The 10,730-nt window shown below is 47.7% G+C and overlaps 1 protein-coding gene and 1 pseudogene across 1 annotated transcript; one reads left to right on the forward strand and one right to left on the reverse strand.

The window, feature by feature from the left end:
- Positions 1–4,440: 4,440 nt before the first annotated feature.
- Positions 4,441–9,573, reverse strand: LOC110152345 (serine protease 44-like). The gene is made up of 5 exons (XM_070463296.1): positions 9,089–9,573; positions 8,719–8,878; positions 7,872–8,128; positions 6,835–6,992; positions 4,441–5,315 (listed from the first exon to the last, which is right to left on the reverse strand). Exons 1-5 carry the CDS (start codon positions 9,318–9,320, stop codon positions 5,079–5,081), a joined length of 1,044 nt encoding a protein of 347 aa, XP_070319397.1. The 5' UTR covers positions 9,321–9,573; the 3' UTR covers positions 4,441–5,078.
- A 577-nt stretch (positions 9,574–10,150) lies between these two features.
- On the forward strand, positions 10,151–10,722 carry LOC110152347 (uncharacterized protein C14orf119 homolog; annotated as a pseudogene).
- Positions 10,723–10,730: the final 8 nt, after the last annotated feature.

Raw genomic sequence — 10,730 nt, forward strand, 5'->3', positions numbered from 1 at the left:
GATCCTGCTTTGATTCCTCATTGGGAAGACTGCTGGAGAAGGAATAGGCTACCCACTCCAGTATTCTTGGGCCTACCTGGTGGCTCAGCTGGTAGAAAATCTAAGTGTTTATCCATTCTATATATAACGTGTTTGCATCTGCTAATCCCAAACTCCAGATCTATCCCTTCCTCACCCCGTCCTTGGCAACCACAAGTCTGTTCTCTGTGTCTGTGAGTCTGTTTCTGTTTCATAGATATGTTCATTTGTGTCATATTTTAGATTCCACATATAAGTGGTATCATTTGGTATTCGTCTTCTTCTGACTTAACTTCACTTAATATAATCATCTTGAGGTCCATCTATCATGCTGCAAATGGCATTATTTTGTTTTTTTTTCGTGGCTGAGTAGTAATCCATCGTATGTATGTACCATGTCTTCTTATCCATTCATCTGTTGATGGACATTTACATTGTTTCCATGTCTTGGCTATTGTGAATAGTGCTGCTATGAACATAGGGGTGTGCATTATCTTTTTAAATTACAGTTTCATCCATGTATATGACCAGAAGTGGGACTACTGAATCATTATGGCAACTCTATTTTTAGCTTTTTAAGGAATCTCCATATTGTTTTCCATAGTGGCTGCTACCATTTATATTCCCACCAACAGTGTAGGAGGGTTCCCTTTTCTCCACATCCTCTCCAGCATTTATTTATTTTTTTTTTATAATGGTCATTCTCACTGGTGTGAGGTGATACCTCACTGTAGTTTTGATTTGTGTTTTTCTACTAATTCAAGATGCTGACATTCAGCATCTTTTCTTGTGCCTGTTGGCCATCAGTATGTCTTCTTTGGAGAAATGTCTATTTAGGTCTTCTGCCCATTTTTTGATTGGGTTGTTTTCTTTTGTTGAGTTATATGAGCTGTTTGTATATTTTGGAAATTAATCCCTTGTCAGTCATATCATTTGCAAATATTTTCTCCCAGTCAGTAGGTTGTCTTTCATTTTGTTTATGGTTTCCTTTGCTGTGCAAAAACTTGTAAGTTTCCTTAGGTCCCATTTGCTTATTTTTGCTTTTATTTTTATTGCCTTGGGAGACTGACCAAAGAAAATATTGGTATAATTTTTTTGTGTGAAGGATATAAGAACTCTAGATTTATGGGGTGGTTCATTCTTTATTTAGGAGGTATTTTAGAGCAGGTTTTCTTTTAGCTGAAGTATAGCTGATTTACAATGTTGTGTTAGCGTTTGGTACACTGAACAGTGATTCAGTTATGCAGGTATACACGGTCTTTTCCATCATGGTTTATTAAAGGATATTGAATATAGTTCCCTGTGTTATAAAGTAGGACCTTACTGTTCATCTATTTTTTTTATTGTTCCCATTTTTTTTTCTATTTATTTTTATTAGTTGGAGGATAATTACTTTACATCATTACAGTAGTTTTTGTCATACATTGACATGAATCAGCCATGGATTTACATGTATTCCCCATCCCGATCCCCCCTCCCATCTCCCTCTCCACCCGATTCCTCTGGGTCTTCCCAGCACACCAGGCTGGAGCACTTGTCTCATGCATCCAGCCTGGGCTGGTGATCTGTTTCACCCTAGATAATATACATGTTTCGATGCTGTTCTCTTGCAAAACATCCCACCCTCGCCTTCTCCCACAGAGTCCAAAAGTCTGTTCTGTACATCTGTGTCTCTTTTTCTGTTTTGCATATAGGGTTATCATTACCATCTTTCTAAATTCCATATATATGCGTTAGTATACTGTATTGGTCTTTATCTTTCTGGCTTACTTCACTCTGTGTAATGGGCTCCAGTTTCATCCATCTCATTAGAACTGATTCAAATGAATTCTTTTTAATGGCTGAGTAATAGTCCATGGTGTATATGTACCACAGCTTCCTGTGAGTGAGTTCTGCCTGTGTTCTCTTGTAGGAGTTTTATGGTGTTATGTCTTATAATTAGGTCTTTAAGTCATTTTACTTTTGTGTACAGTGTGAGGCTGTGTTTTAACTTCACTGATTTATATCAGTTCAGTTGCTCAGTCGTGTCTGACTCTTTGCGACCCCATGGACTGCAGCACGCCAGGCCTCCCTGTCCATCACCAACTCCGGAGTTTACTCAAACTCATGTCCATTGAGTTGGTGATGCCATCCAACCATCTCATCCTCTGTCATCCCCTTCTCCTCCCACCTTCAATCTTTCCCAGCATCAGGGTCTTTTCAAATAAGTCAGTTCTTCGAATCAGGTGGCCAAAGTATTGGAGTTTCAGCTTCAGCATCAGTCCTTCCAATGAATATTCAGACTGATTTCCTTTAGGATGGACTGGTTGGATCTCCTTGCTGTCCAAGGGACTCTCAAGAGTCTTCTCCAACACCACAGTTCAAAAGCATCAATTCTTCAGCACTCAGCTTTCTTTATAGTCCAACTCTCACATCCATACATGACTACTGGAAAAACCATAGCTTTGACTAGACGGACCTTTGTTGGCAAAGTAATGTCTCTGCTTTTTAATATGCTGTCTAGGTTGGTCATAACTTTTCTTCCAAGGAGCAAGCGTCTTTTAATTTCATGGCTGCAGTCACCATCTGCAGTGATTTTGGAGCCCCAAAAAATAAAGTCTGTCACTGTTTCCTACTGTTTCTCCATCTATTTGCCATGAAGTGATGCTGTGAAAGTGCTGCACTCAATATGCCAGCAAATTTGGAAAACTCAGCAGTGGCCACAGGACTGGAAAAGGTCAGTTTTCATTCCAGTCCCAAAGAAAGGCAATGCCAAAGAATGCTCAAACTACTGCACAATTGCACTCATCTCACATGCTAGCAAAGTAATGCTCAAAATTCTCCAAGCCAGGCTTCAACAACATGTGAACTGTGAACTTCCAGATGTTCAAGCTGGTTTTAGAAAAGGTGGAGGAAAAAAGAAAAGAAAAGGCAGAGGAACCAAAGATTAAATTGCCAACATCCACTGGATCATTGAAAAAGCAAGAGAGTTCCAGAAAAGTATCTATTTCTGCTTTAATTTCTGCTTTATTGACTATGCCAAAGCCCTTGACTGTGTGGATCACAATAAACTGTGGAAAATTCTGAAAGAGATGAGAATAGCAGACCACCTGACCTTCCTCTTGAGAAATCTGTATTCAGGTCAGGAAGCAACAGTTAGAATTGGACATGGAACAACAGACTGGTTCCAGATAGGAAAAGGAGTATGTCAAGGCTATATATTGTCACCCTGCTTATTTAACTTATATGCAGAGTACATCATGAGAAACACTGGGCTGGATGAAGCACAAGCTGGAATCAAGATTGCTGGGAGAAATATCAATAACCTCAGATATGCAGATGACACCACCCTTATGGCAGAAAGTGAAGAACTAAAGAGCCTCTTGATGAAAGTGAAAAAGGAGAGTGAAAAGGTTGGCTTAAAGCTCAACATTCAGAAAACAAAGATCATGGCATCCAGTCCATCACTTCATGGCAAATAGATGGAGAAACAGTGGAAACAGTGGCAGACTTTATTTTTGGGGCTCCAAAATCACTGCAGATGGTGACTGCAGCCATGAAATAAAAAGACGCTTACTCCTTGGAAGAAAAGTTATGACCAACCTAGACAGCATATTAAAAAGCAGAGACATTACTTTGCCAACAAAGTTCTGTCTAGTCAAGGCTATGGTTTTTCCAGTAGTCATATATGGATGTGAGAGTTAAACTATAAAGAAAGCTGAGCACCAAAGAATTGATGCTTTTGAACTGTGGTGTTGGAGAAGACTCTTGAGAGTCCCTTGGACTGCAAGGAGATCCAACCAGTCCATCCTAAAGAAAATCAGTCCTGAATGTTCATTGGAAGAACTGATGTTGAAGCTGAAACTCCAATACTTTAGCCACCTGGTGCAAAGAGCTGACTCGTTTAAAAAGACCCTGATGCTGGGAAAGATTGAAGGTGAGAGAAGGGGATGACAGAGGATGAGATGGTTGGATGGCATCACCGACTCAAAGGACACGAGTTTGAGTAAACTCCGGGAGTTGGTGAGGGACAGGGAGGCCTGGCGTGCTGTGGTTCATGGGGTCTCAAAGAGTCGGACACAATGAGCAACTGAAGCGCACTGAACTGATGGGAATGCGGACCTTCGGTGGAAGCAGGGGAGGAGCCCCTGCCGAGCGTTTTACTCCCAGTTCCGGTCTCTCTTGATTCTCTAGTCTAAGCTCTAAAGGCTGTGAAGTTAGGGTACAAAGCTCCCCACAGACATGCTGGTAAGTATAACAGGAGTACAGGGAGCAGGAACCTGCTGGCTAAAACCATTCCTAGACTCATCAATGAGTAGGTGTGGACTCACCTCCCCCTCAAGGGCTTAATGAGAACCATGAATAGTCTATTAGCCAAATGAGAAGCTAGTTTTCTACAGAGTATGGCATATGCAACCCCACAACTGCAAGGAGAGAAGAGCATCAGAACACAAAAGAACAAACATTTATTCAGCTGACATCAGAAATCTCCATACTCCATAACTGCCTCAACACAACTTGGGATGAGCCTGGATGTGGCCGCTGGAGCATTGAGAAGGGGGTTCCAAGACTGAGTTGCCCCAGGAGGATTTGTGTGGCAGAGGACGGGGACTGGGATCCACAGTGGGCAGCAGGGGACCTTCTGCCAACCCAGACAACTGAGTTAGAAGTGGACACGATGAGGCCTCCTCAGTCTCTCCTAACAATCACCACGTGGACTGGTTTGATAAAGTGTCAGGTCTAATGCTGTCGCACCGTTGATGATGTCTCTTCTTTGTTAGAGGATGCCCAGATGTAGATAAAGAATCATGAAGCATCACCTGGCAAGTTGCTGTCCATCCAGCTGGAATGGTTTCACCCACTCCTTCCCGGGAGGCAGAGCACAGCTAAGGGGTAGGCGTGGGTAATGCTGGTGCCTGGAACAGCAGGCTAGGAAACTTCCAGGGCTCCTTCCTTGCTGCCACTGTCTGTCATGTGGAGCTCCCCAGGGTCAGTGGGTCCCAAATGGAATTGAGGAAATGGCACTGAGTAGGAGTGCGAGGTCAGAGACTCAGAAACGGGGGGAATGTGGACCAGGGTGGTCACAGGGTCACTAGGATGCCCAGGGGCAACACCAGAGACAGCGACAGGATAAAGAACCCAGCTGAGGCACAAGAGGACACCTTAATGATGTGATCCATGATCCAGTCCTTGTACGAGCTAACTTCGGTATAAACTATAGGCAATTCACTGCGACCACAGGCAACGCCCCAACTCACAATCCCCACCTGGACCCAGGTGTCATTAAACTCACAGACCAGGGGACCCCCAGAATCTCCCTGGAGGGAAAAAAAAAAAAAACAAGAATGGAAGGGGATCATCATCAAAAAAGGCTGATTTCTAGCAAGGCACTAGACCTTGCTAGTGTCACCAAGGTCCTTCCCCAGGTACCTAGCAGGCCCAGGTTTCCTTGAATGACATTTGAGAGCTGAATACTTTAACATCATCTGAGAAATACTACTGCTTCTCAGGTGCTCAGAAACCCACAGGTGCTATAAGGCCAGTAAGCCCTGGACATCAGTCCTGCCGAAATATACTCAAATTCTCCTTCAGTGCCTGTAACCCTCCCCTGCCCCTGCCCCTCTCCAAACCTCCCATTACCCAGCAACTAAAGGGGCATCCCCTAGCACTGTGAGTAGCTTCCAGAGCCCTTCTCGGGCTCTAAGGCCAGAATCTATTCCACTGGTCAATCCTGGGCCTTCCCAGCTGTGAAATTCTCTCACTATCATTCCAGCAAGGGGGCTCCAGAGTCCTCACCTCTGGAGTCACCCAAACTTTCTCCCCGCCCTAAACCCACACATCCAACTACATCCTCTACCAGCGGCCCCTCTCTCCAAACACATCCAGGCTTGCTAAACCCCCAGCTGACACACACACTGCACACCCTTCCTCCACTCTGTTCTGGTAGACCCCTCACCAACCAGCTCATCATAAACCCAGAGTCCTCCTCAAGCGCTCCCTCACCCCCATCCTCACATGTAGTCGGTCACCACAAAGTGGTGACACAATCTCAAATGCAACCCCTTTACCCACCCCCACCAGCCCAGGTCCGCCTGGGGCTCAGCACCATTGCCCACACGATGAAAAACAAACTCCTGGCCCACAGGCCTGCCTGGACAGGACCAAGAAACAGCACAGCACCGCAGCCCACACATTCTGACTCCAGCCCCTACTCTGGCCACACTGGCCACCTCATTGCTCCAGACCTGAAACCCATTCCCTAAACATGCCCAGTGCTTCAGACCTTGAGCCTCAGACTCACTGCTCCCTCTCCCACCAGTGATGTTCTCCTCTTGCCAGAATCCAGACCCTCATCCTCTGAGACCTGTCCCCTGTCCCCTGCTCAGGAAGGCTGCTCAGGGCAGAGGGGAGACTGTGGGTCCAGGGTTCCTACAGGCACTCCCAGGGGGACCTGGAATTTATGTCTCTGGAGGGCCCACATCTGTATAGTAAGATGTAGAAGTCTAGGTGGCAGGGTTGTGAGCTGGGAAACTGAGCTAACGTGGGTAAATGCTCACACTGGCACAGGAAATGCAAATAGAAAGAACTGTTACAGGAACTACATGATTATCATCACCCCCAACTTCACCACACCCTGGCAGCACCCCCAGGATGGGAGGGCTGCTCCCTATTGGAGGAACAGGCCAGGCTTGCTAGAGGTGTCTTGAGGGTTTCTCCCCTGAATCTCCTTAAGTAAAGGCTGAAAGAGGAGGTAGGAAATAAGCCAGGCCCTGCTACTGAGGAATGAGTAAACTGCACAGCCTCAATACAGAGATGACAAGGGACCCATCAACTCACCTTGCAGGGGCTTTTAAGATCTTCGTGATAGCCACAGATCATCCCTTTTCGAACTAACATGCGACGATATCCTAACTCTGTCTGCAATTTCGCATTACATAACGTGTGGCGAAGAAGGATTTGGTCAGTCTCCTGAAGATTTTCTGGCAGCACTATGGCTACAGAAAGACAACTCAGAAATAAAACGTTTGCTTGAGTAGAATAGAACAGGACCCCCAGGTCCCATTCTGGGTCTTTTTTGTTTGTTTGAGTTTTTTGGCTGCACTGTGCAACATGCAGGATCTTAACTCCCTAACCATGGATCAAACCTGTACCCCCTGGAGTGGAAGCATGGGGTCTTAACCACTGGACTGCAAGGAAGTCCCACATTCTGGGTCTTAATCAATACATTCACACTCCTTTCTTCTAACAGAAGGAAGGACAGTGGGTTTTGTCCCATTTGATACAAAAGGACCTGAGGCCAACTGCTGACATGGGGAGCAGACAAGGTAACAAGCAAAGCCAAGTCAGAAGGAGGAACATATCAGGACACAGAGACAAGGCTTCTTCCAAGGCCTGATACAAAAGCCAGTGTCACTCTGAGCATCAGCAGGAGCAGTGACAGGTGTCTGTACAGGGCAGGGTCACAGACTCCAGGACAGGCAGTGCCCACGGGTACCAACCCAGCCTCCTCCCACATAGGAGGCCTTACAGACTCACCAACAGGGCTGCTCTGGCTAGACCTGCATCCCAGGCACAAGAAGCTCCCTCCCCACCTGGCAGGTAATTCCAGGGCAGGACAGCTCTGACTGACAGGTACCTCATCATACTGGAGCTGAAGTCTGCCCTGGAGAGAACCCACCATACCGGGACCCACACCCCCAGGTCTAACATAACAGGAATCCCTCCTGTACACTTCAGTCACTCCCAGGCAGCCTCCGCTCCACCTCCTCCCTTGCCCACCTGTAGAGAACCAGCCTCCCTGTCCTTCCCCTCAGCCTGCAGGCCAACCCCAGGGCACCAGACTTCCCCCTCAGATCCTGCCCTGCCAGTCTCACCGTCTGCCATCTGTCGGCCCCATCCAGTTACCCAGCACCGTGTCCCAGCTTCCGCTTCAAAATTCTTTTCAGGGAGACACACTGGCTGGATGAATGCAGAATAATTCACAGAGTGGGCCAGCAGAACAAGGGCAATGTCATTACTCAAAGTTCTAACATCATAAAAGCTATGGCAAACGATGTCTTGAACTGGAATGGCCATTCCCGATTGGGGATGTAACAACACGCTTCCCATCCGCACTGTGTATTCCTCAAAGCTGTGGAAAGAGAACATGCCCCTGACAGAGATGTTGGAGGGGCTACACTCCTCCCCCCCCCACGCCTTCCAGGTTCTTCTCATCCTGATCCTATCTCCTACAACAGCCATCAGGGCTTTCCAGGTTGCTCAGCGGTAAAGAATCTGCCTGCCAATGCAAGAGACATAAGAGACTCGGATTTGATCCCCAGGTCTGGAAGATTCCCTGGAGGACAGCGTGGATACCCACTCCGGTATGCTGGCCTGGGGAATCTACGGACAGATGAGTCTGTTAGGCTACAGTCCATAGGGTTACACAGAGTCGGATACGACTGAAGTGACTTAGCACACATGACAGCCTTTTTCTCCCTCTAAACCACATCCCCTTGCAGACCCCTAACCACTGGAGTCAGTGGTCTCCAACTGAGGTCCCACAGCCACTGGAGCAGAACCTGGGATCTTGGTAGAGATGCAAAACTCATGCAGCACTCACAGTGAACACAAACTAGGGGCTGTGGCCCCTTTTTCAGATGAAGAGGAGGAAAGGGGCAGGAATGGCTCCACTTCACACAGCCTGAGCAGCAGGCCAAGCCCAGGACCTAAAACACTCACCCAAATATGCAGTGCGCTGCAGTCAGGATCCACTGTGGGGCAATGAGGGAGCCTCCACACATATGTTCATTGTTGATCCGCAGGCTCACTTGCCAGGGCCACTTTCTCTCTGGGGCTGGCATCCCACCAATTATCCTCATTTTCCGATGGCCACATGCTCCTTGGCTCAGTAAAAAGAGGGGCTGGAGGTGAAGCTGCTGCCTCCCTTCTAATACCTCCACCTCCACTATCTGCATCTGCGCCCCACCCCTCAACGCTTAGGTGGAGACAGGTCTCCCCTCAAACCCAGCAGGATAGTCACGCAGCCAGGAATGTGCTGCCTCTAGTTCCCAGGCGGGCCTGTGGAGACCGGTGCAGAAAGCAGCAGTACCTCGTAGAAACCGCTCTCCAAAGCGAGGAGGGGTCCGCAGAACGGCCGCTGGGGGTGTAGGCAGCCCTGGAGCTGTTGGAACCTCCTCAGGTTTCAGGTGTTCCGGAGCCGAGGGGGCCTCTGCGACTGCGCGGCTCACGGCAGAATCCTCTCTGGGCCTGGCACCCTCACCTGAAAAAAGGAGCGGCCTGGAGTGCGGCCCGTCAGCACCGGCCTCTGCCCAGGGCACCATCCCCAGCTCCCGCTTCCGCCCCCCAGCCCTAGTCCAGCAGTCAGCCGCAGCTGCCACGCATGCAGTGCAGCCTAGCCACCTCCAGTCCTTGCCGGCCCTGTCTCACAGAGCTGTGGCCGAAGGAACAAGAGCCAGACCAGAAGGCCTAGGGGGCCGCCGCGGGGGACTCCTGGAGACGCCATGGCCGCCTCCACCGCCTCCGGGCTCTGCGGCGCCCCCTTGTGGGGGCTACGCGCCTGCCCTCCTGTTGGAGGGAGCACAGAGCCAGGACCGGCGGCTTCAACATCTTCACTTTCTGCTGCTTCAGCCGTGCTTCTTCAGTCCAGACTGGTTGTGGTTTTAAGGCCCTTGAACTCGTAATTAAGTTCTCCACGTTAAAATAGAGATATCAGTAATTAGATGCCTCAGCGTGATCTAAACACTGGAGACTTAAAAAAAAAGAAAAAGAAAAAAATGCGATCTGCCCAATGAAACAAAAGAAAAACAAAAAGTATGATAAATAGAAAAACACAGGACAAAATGGCAGTTTCCAGCCCGAATATAATAGCATCTGCAATAAGCGTGAATGAGTTGAACATACCAAACAACATAACAACTTTCAAACTGGAGGAAAAGGCAAGATCCAGAAGTAGATCACTGAAGATAGAAATTTACACAAAGAGATACCGATAACCTGGAAAATAGAGAGAAAGTGGAATGCCAGGACACAGTGGTGCAAAAGAAACAAAAAAAGCTGGGGTAACATTTTAACATTTGATTATTAAATGAGAGCATAAAGAGAAGACTGTGTAAGGGACAGAGGGAGTTAGATACATATGAAGATACATAAGAGGTGGGCTGCCTGGGTTGACCCAACTTAGGGTTTTCAGGAAACATGGAAGCGGCGGCGATAGTTGGAGTCTAAACCCTGTTGTGACGGTCTCCGAGCGCCCTGTGAGAGAAAAGGGGAGGATGCCACTGGAATCATCTTCCATTTCAATGCCGCTATCCTTCCCTTCTCCCTTACCCCAGTACCAGACAATATTTCTAACTCTTCTCCTCCCCCAATGTCTTACATCACTTCCCAGGAGATGAAGTGTATTCTTCACTGGTTTGCCAGCTGGTCAGGTCCTCAGCGTGACGTTTCTTTCGGGACCTGGTAGCTAAGGCAGTACCGGGAAAATTGCAGCCACTGCTGGAAAGTCTGGAGCAACTTGGTGTGTCGGGGCAAACCGACCACCTTGTATCTTTGAGTGCCAGCTACATCTTTGGGATCAGTGGTTTCGAGGTTGGGCTGAGCAGGAACGCAATGAATTTGTCAGGCAGCTGGAGGTCAGTGAGCCAGACTTTGTGGCAAAGTTTTACCAAGCAGTGGCTGCTACAGCTGGTAAAGAATGATATTAAAAATCAAAGAAAAAAAAAAGATAATAG

The sequence above is a fragment of the Odocoileus virginianus genome, unplaced genomic scaffold (assembly GCF_023699985.2).
Source record: "Odocoileus virginianus isolate 20LAN1187 ecotype Illinois unplaced genomic scaffold, Ovbor_1.2 Unplaced_Contig_2, whole genome shotgun sequence".
NCBI classification, from domain to species: Eukaryota; Metazoa; Chordata; class Mammalia; order Artiodactyla; family Cervidae; genus Odocoileus; species Odocoileus virginianus.

Excerpts from the sequence above, each read along its gene's own strand:
- LOC110152345 (XM_070463296.1), bottom strand. The coding sequence starts at position 9,320 with ATGGTGCCCTGGGCAGAGGCCGGTGCTGACGGGCCGCACTCCAGGCCG. Across the intron at positions 8,879-9,088 it reads TGGAGAGCGGTTTCTACGAG|GAGCATGTGGCCATCGGAAA; the intron begins GTACTGCTGCTT and ends TACTGAGCCAAG. Across the intron at positions 6,993-7,871 it reads GGGCCGACAGATGGCAGACG|CCATAGTGCTGCCAGAAAAT; the intron begins GTGAGACTGGCA and ends GTCTTTCTGTAG.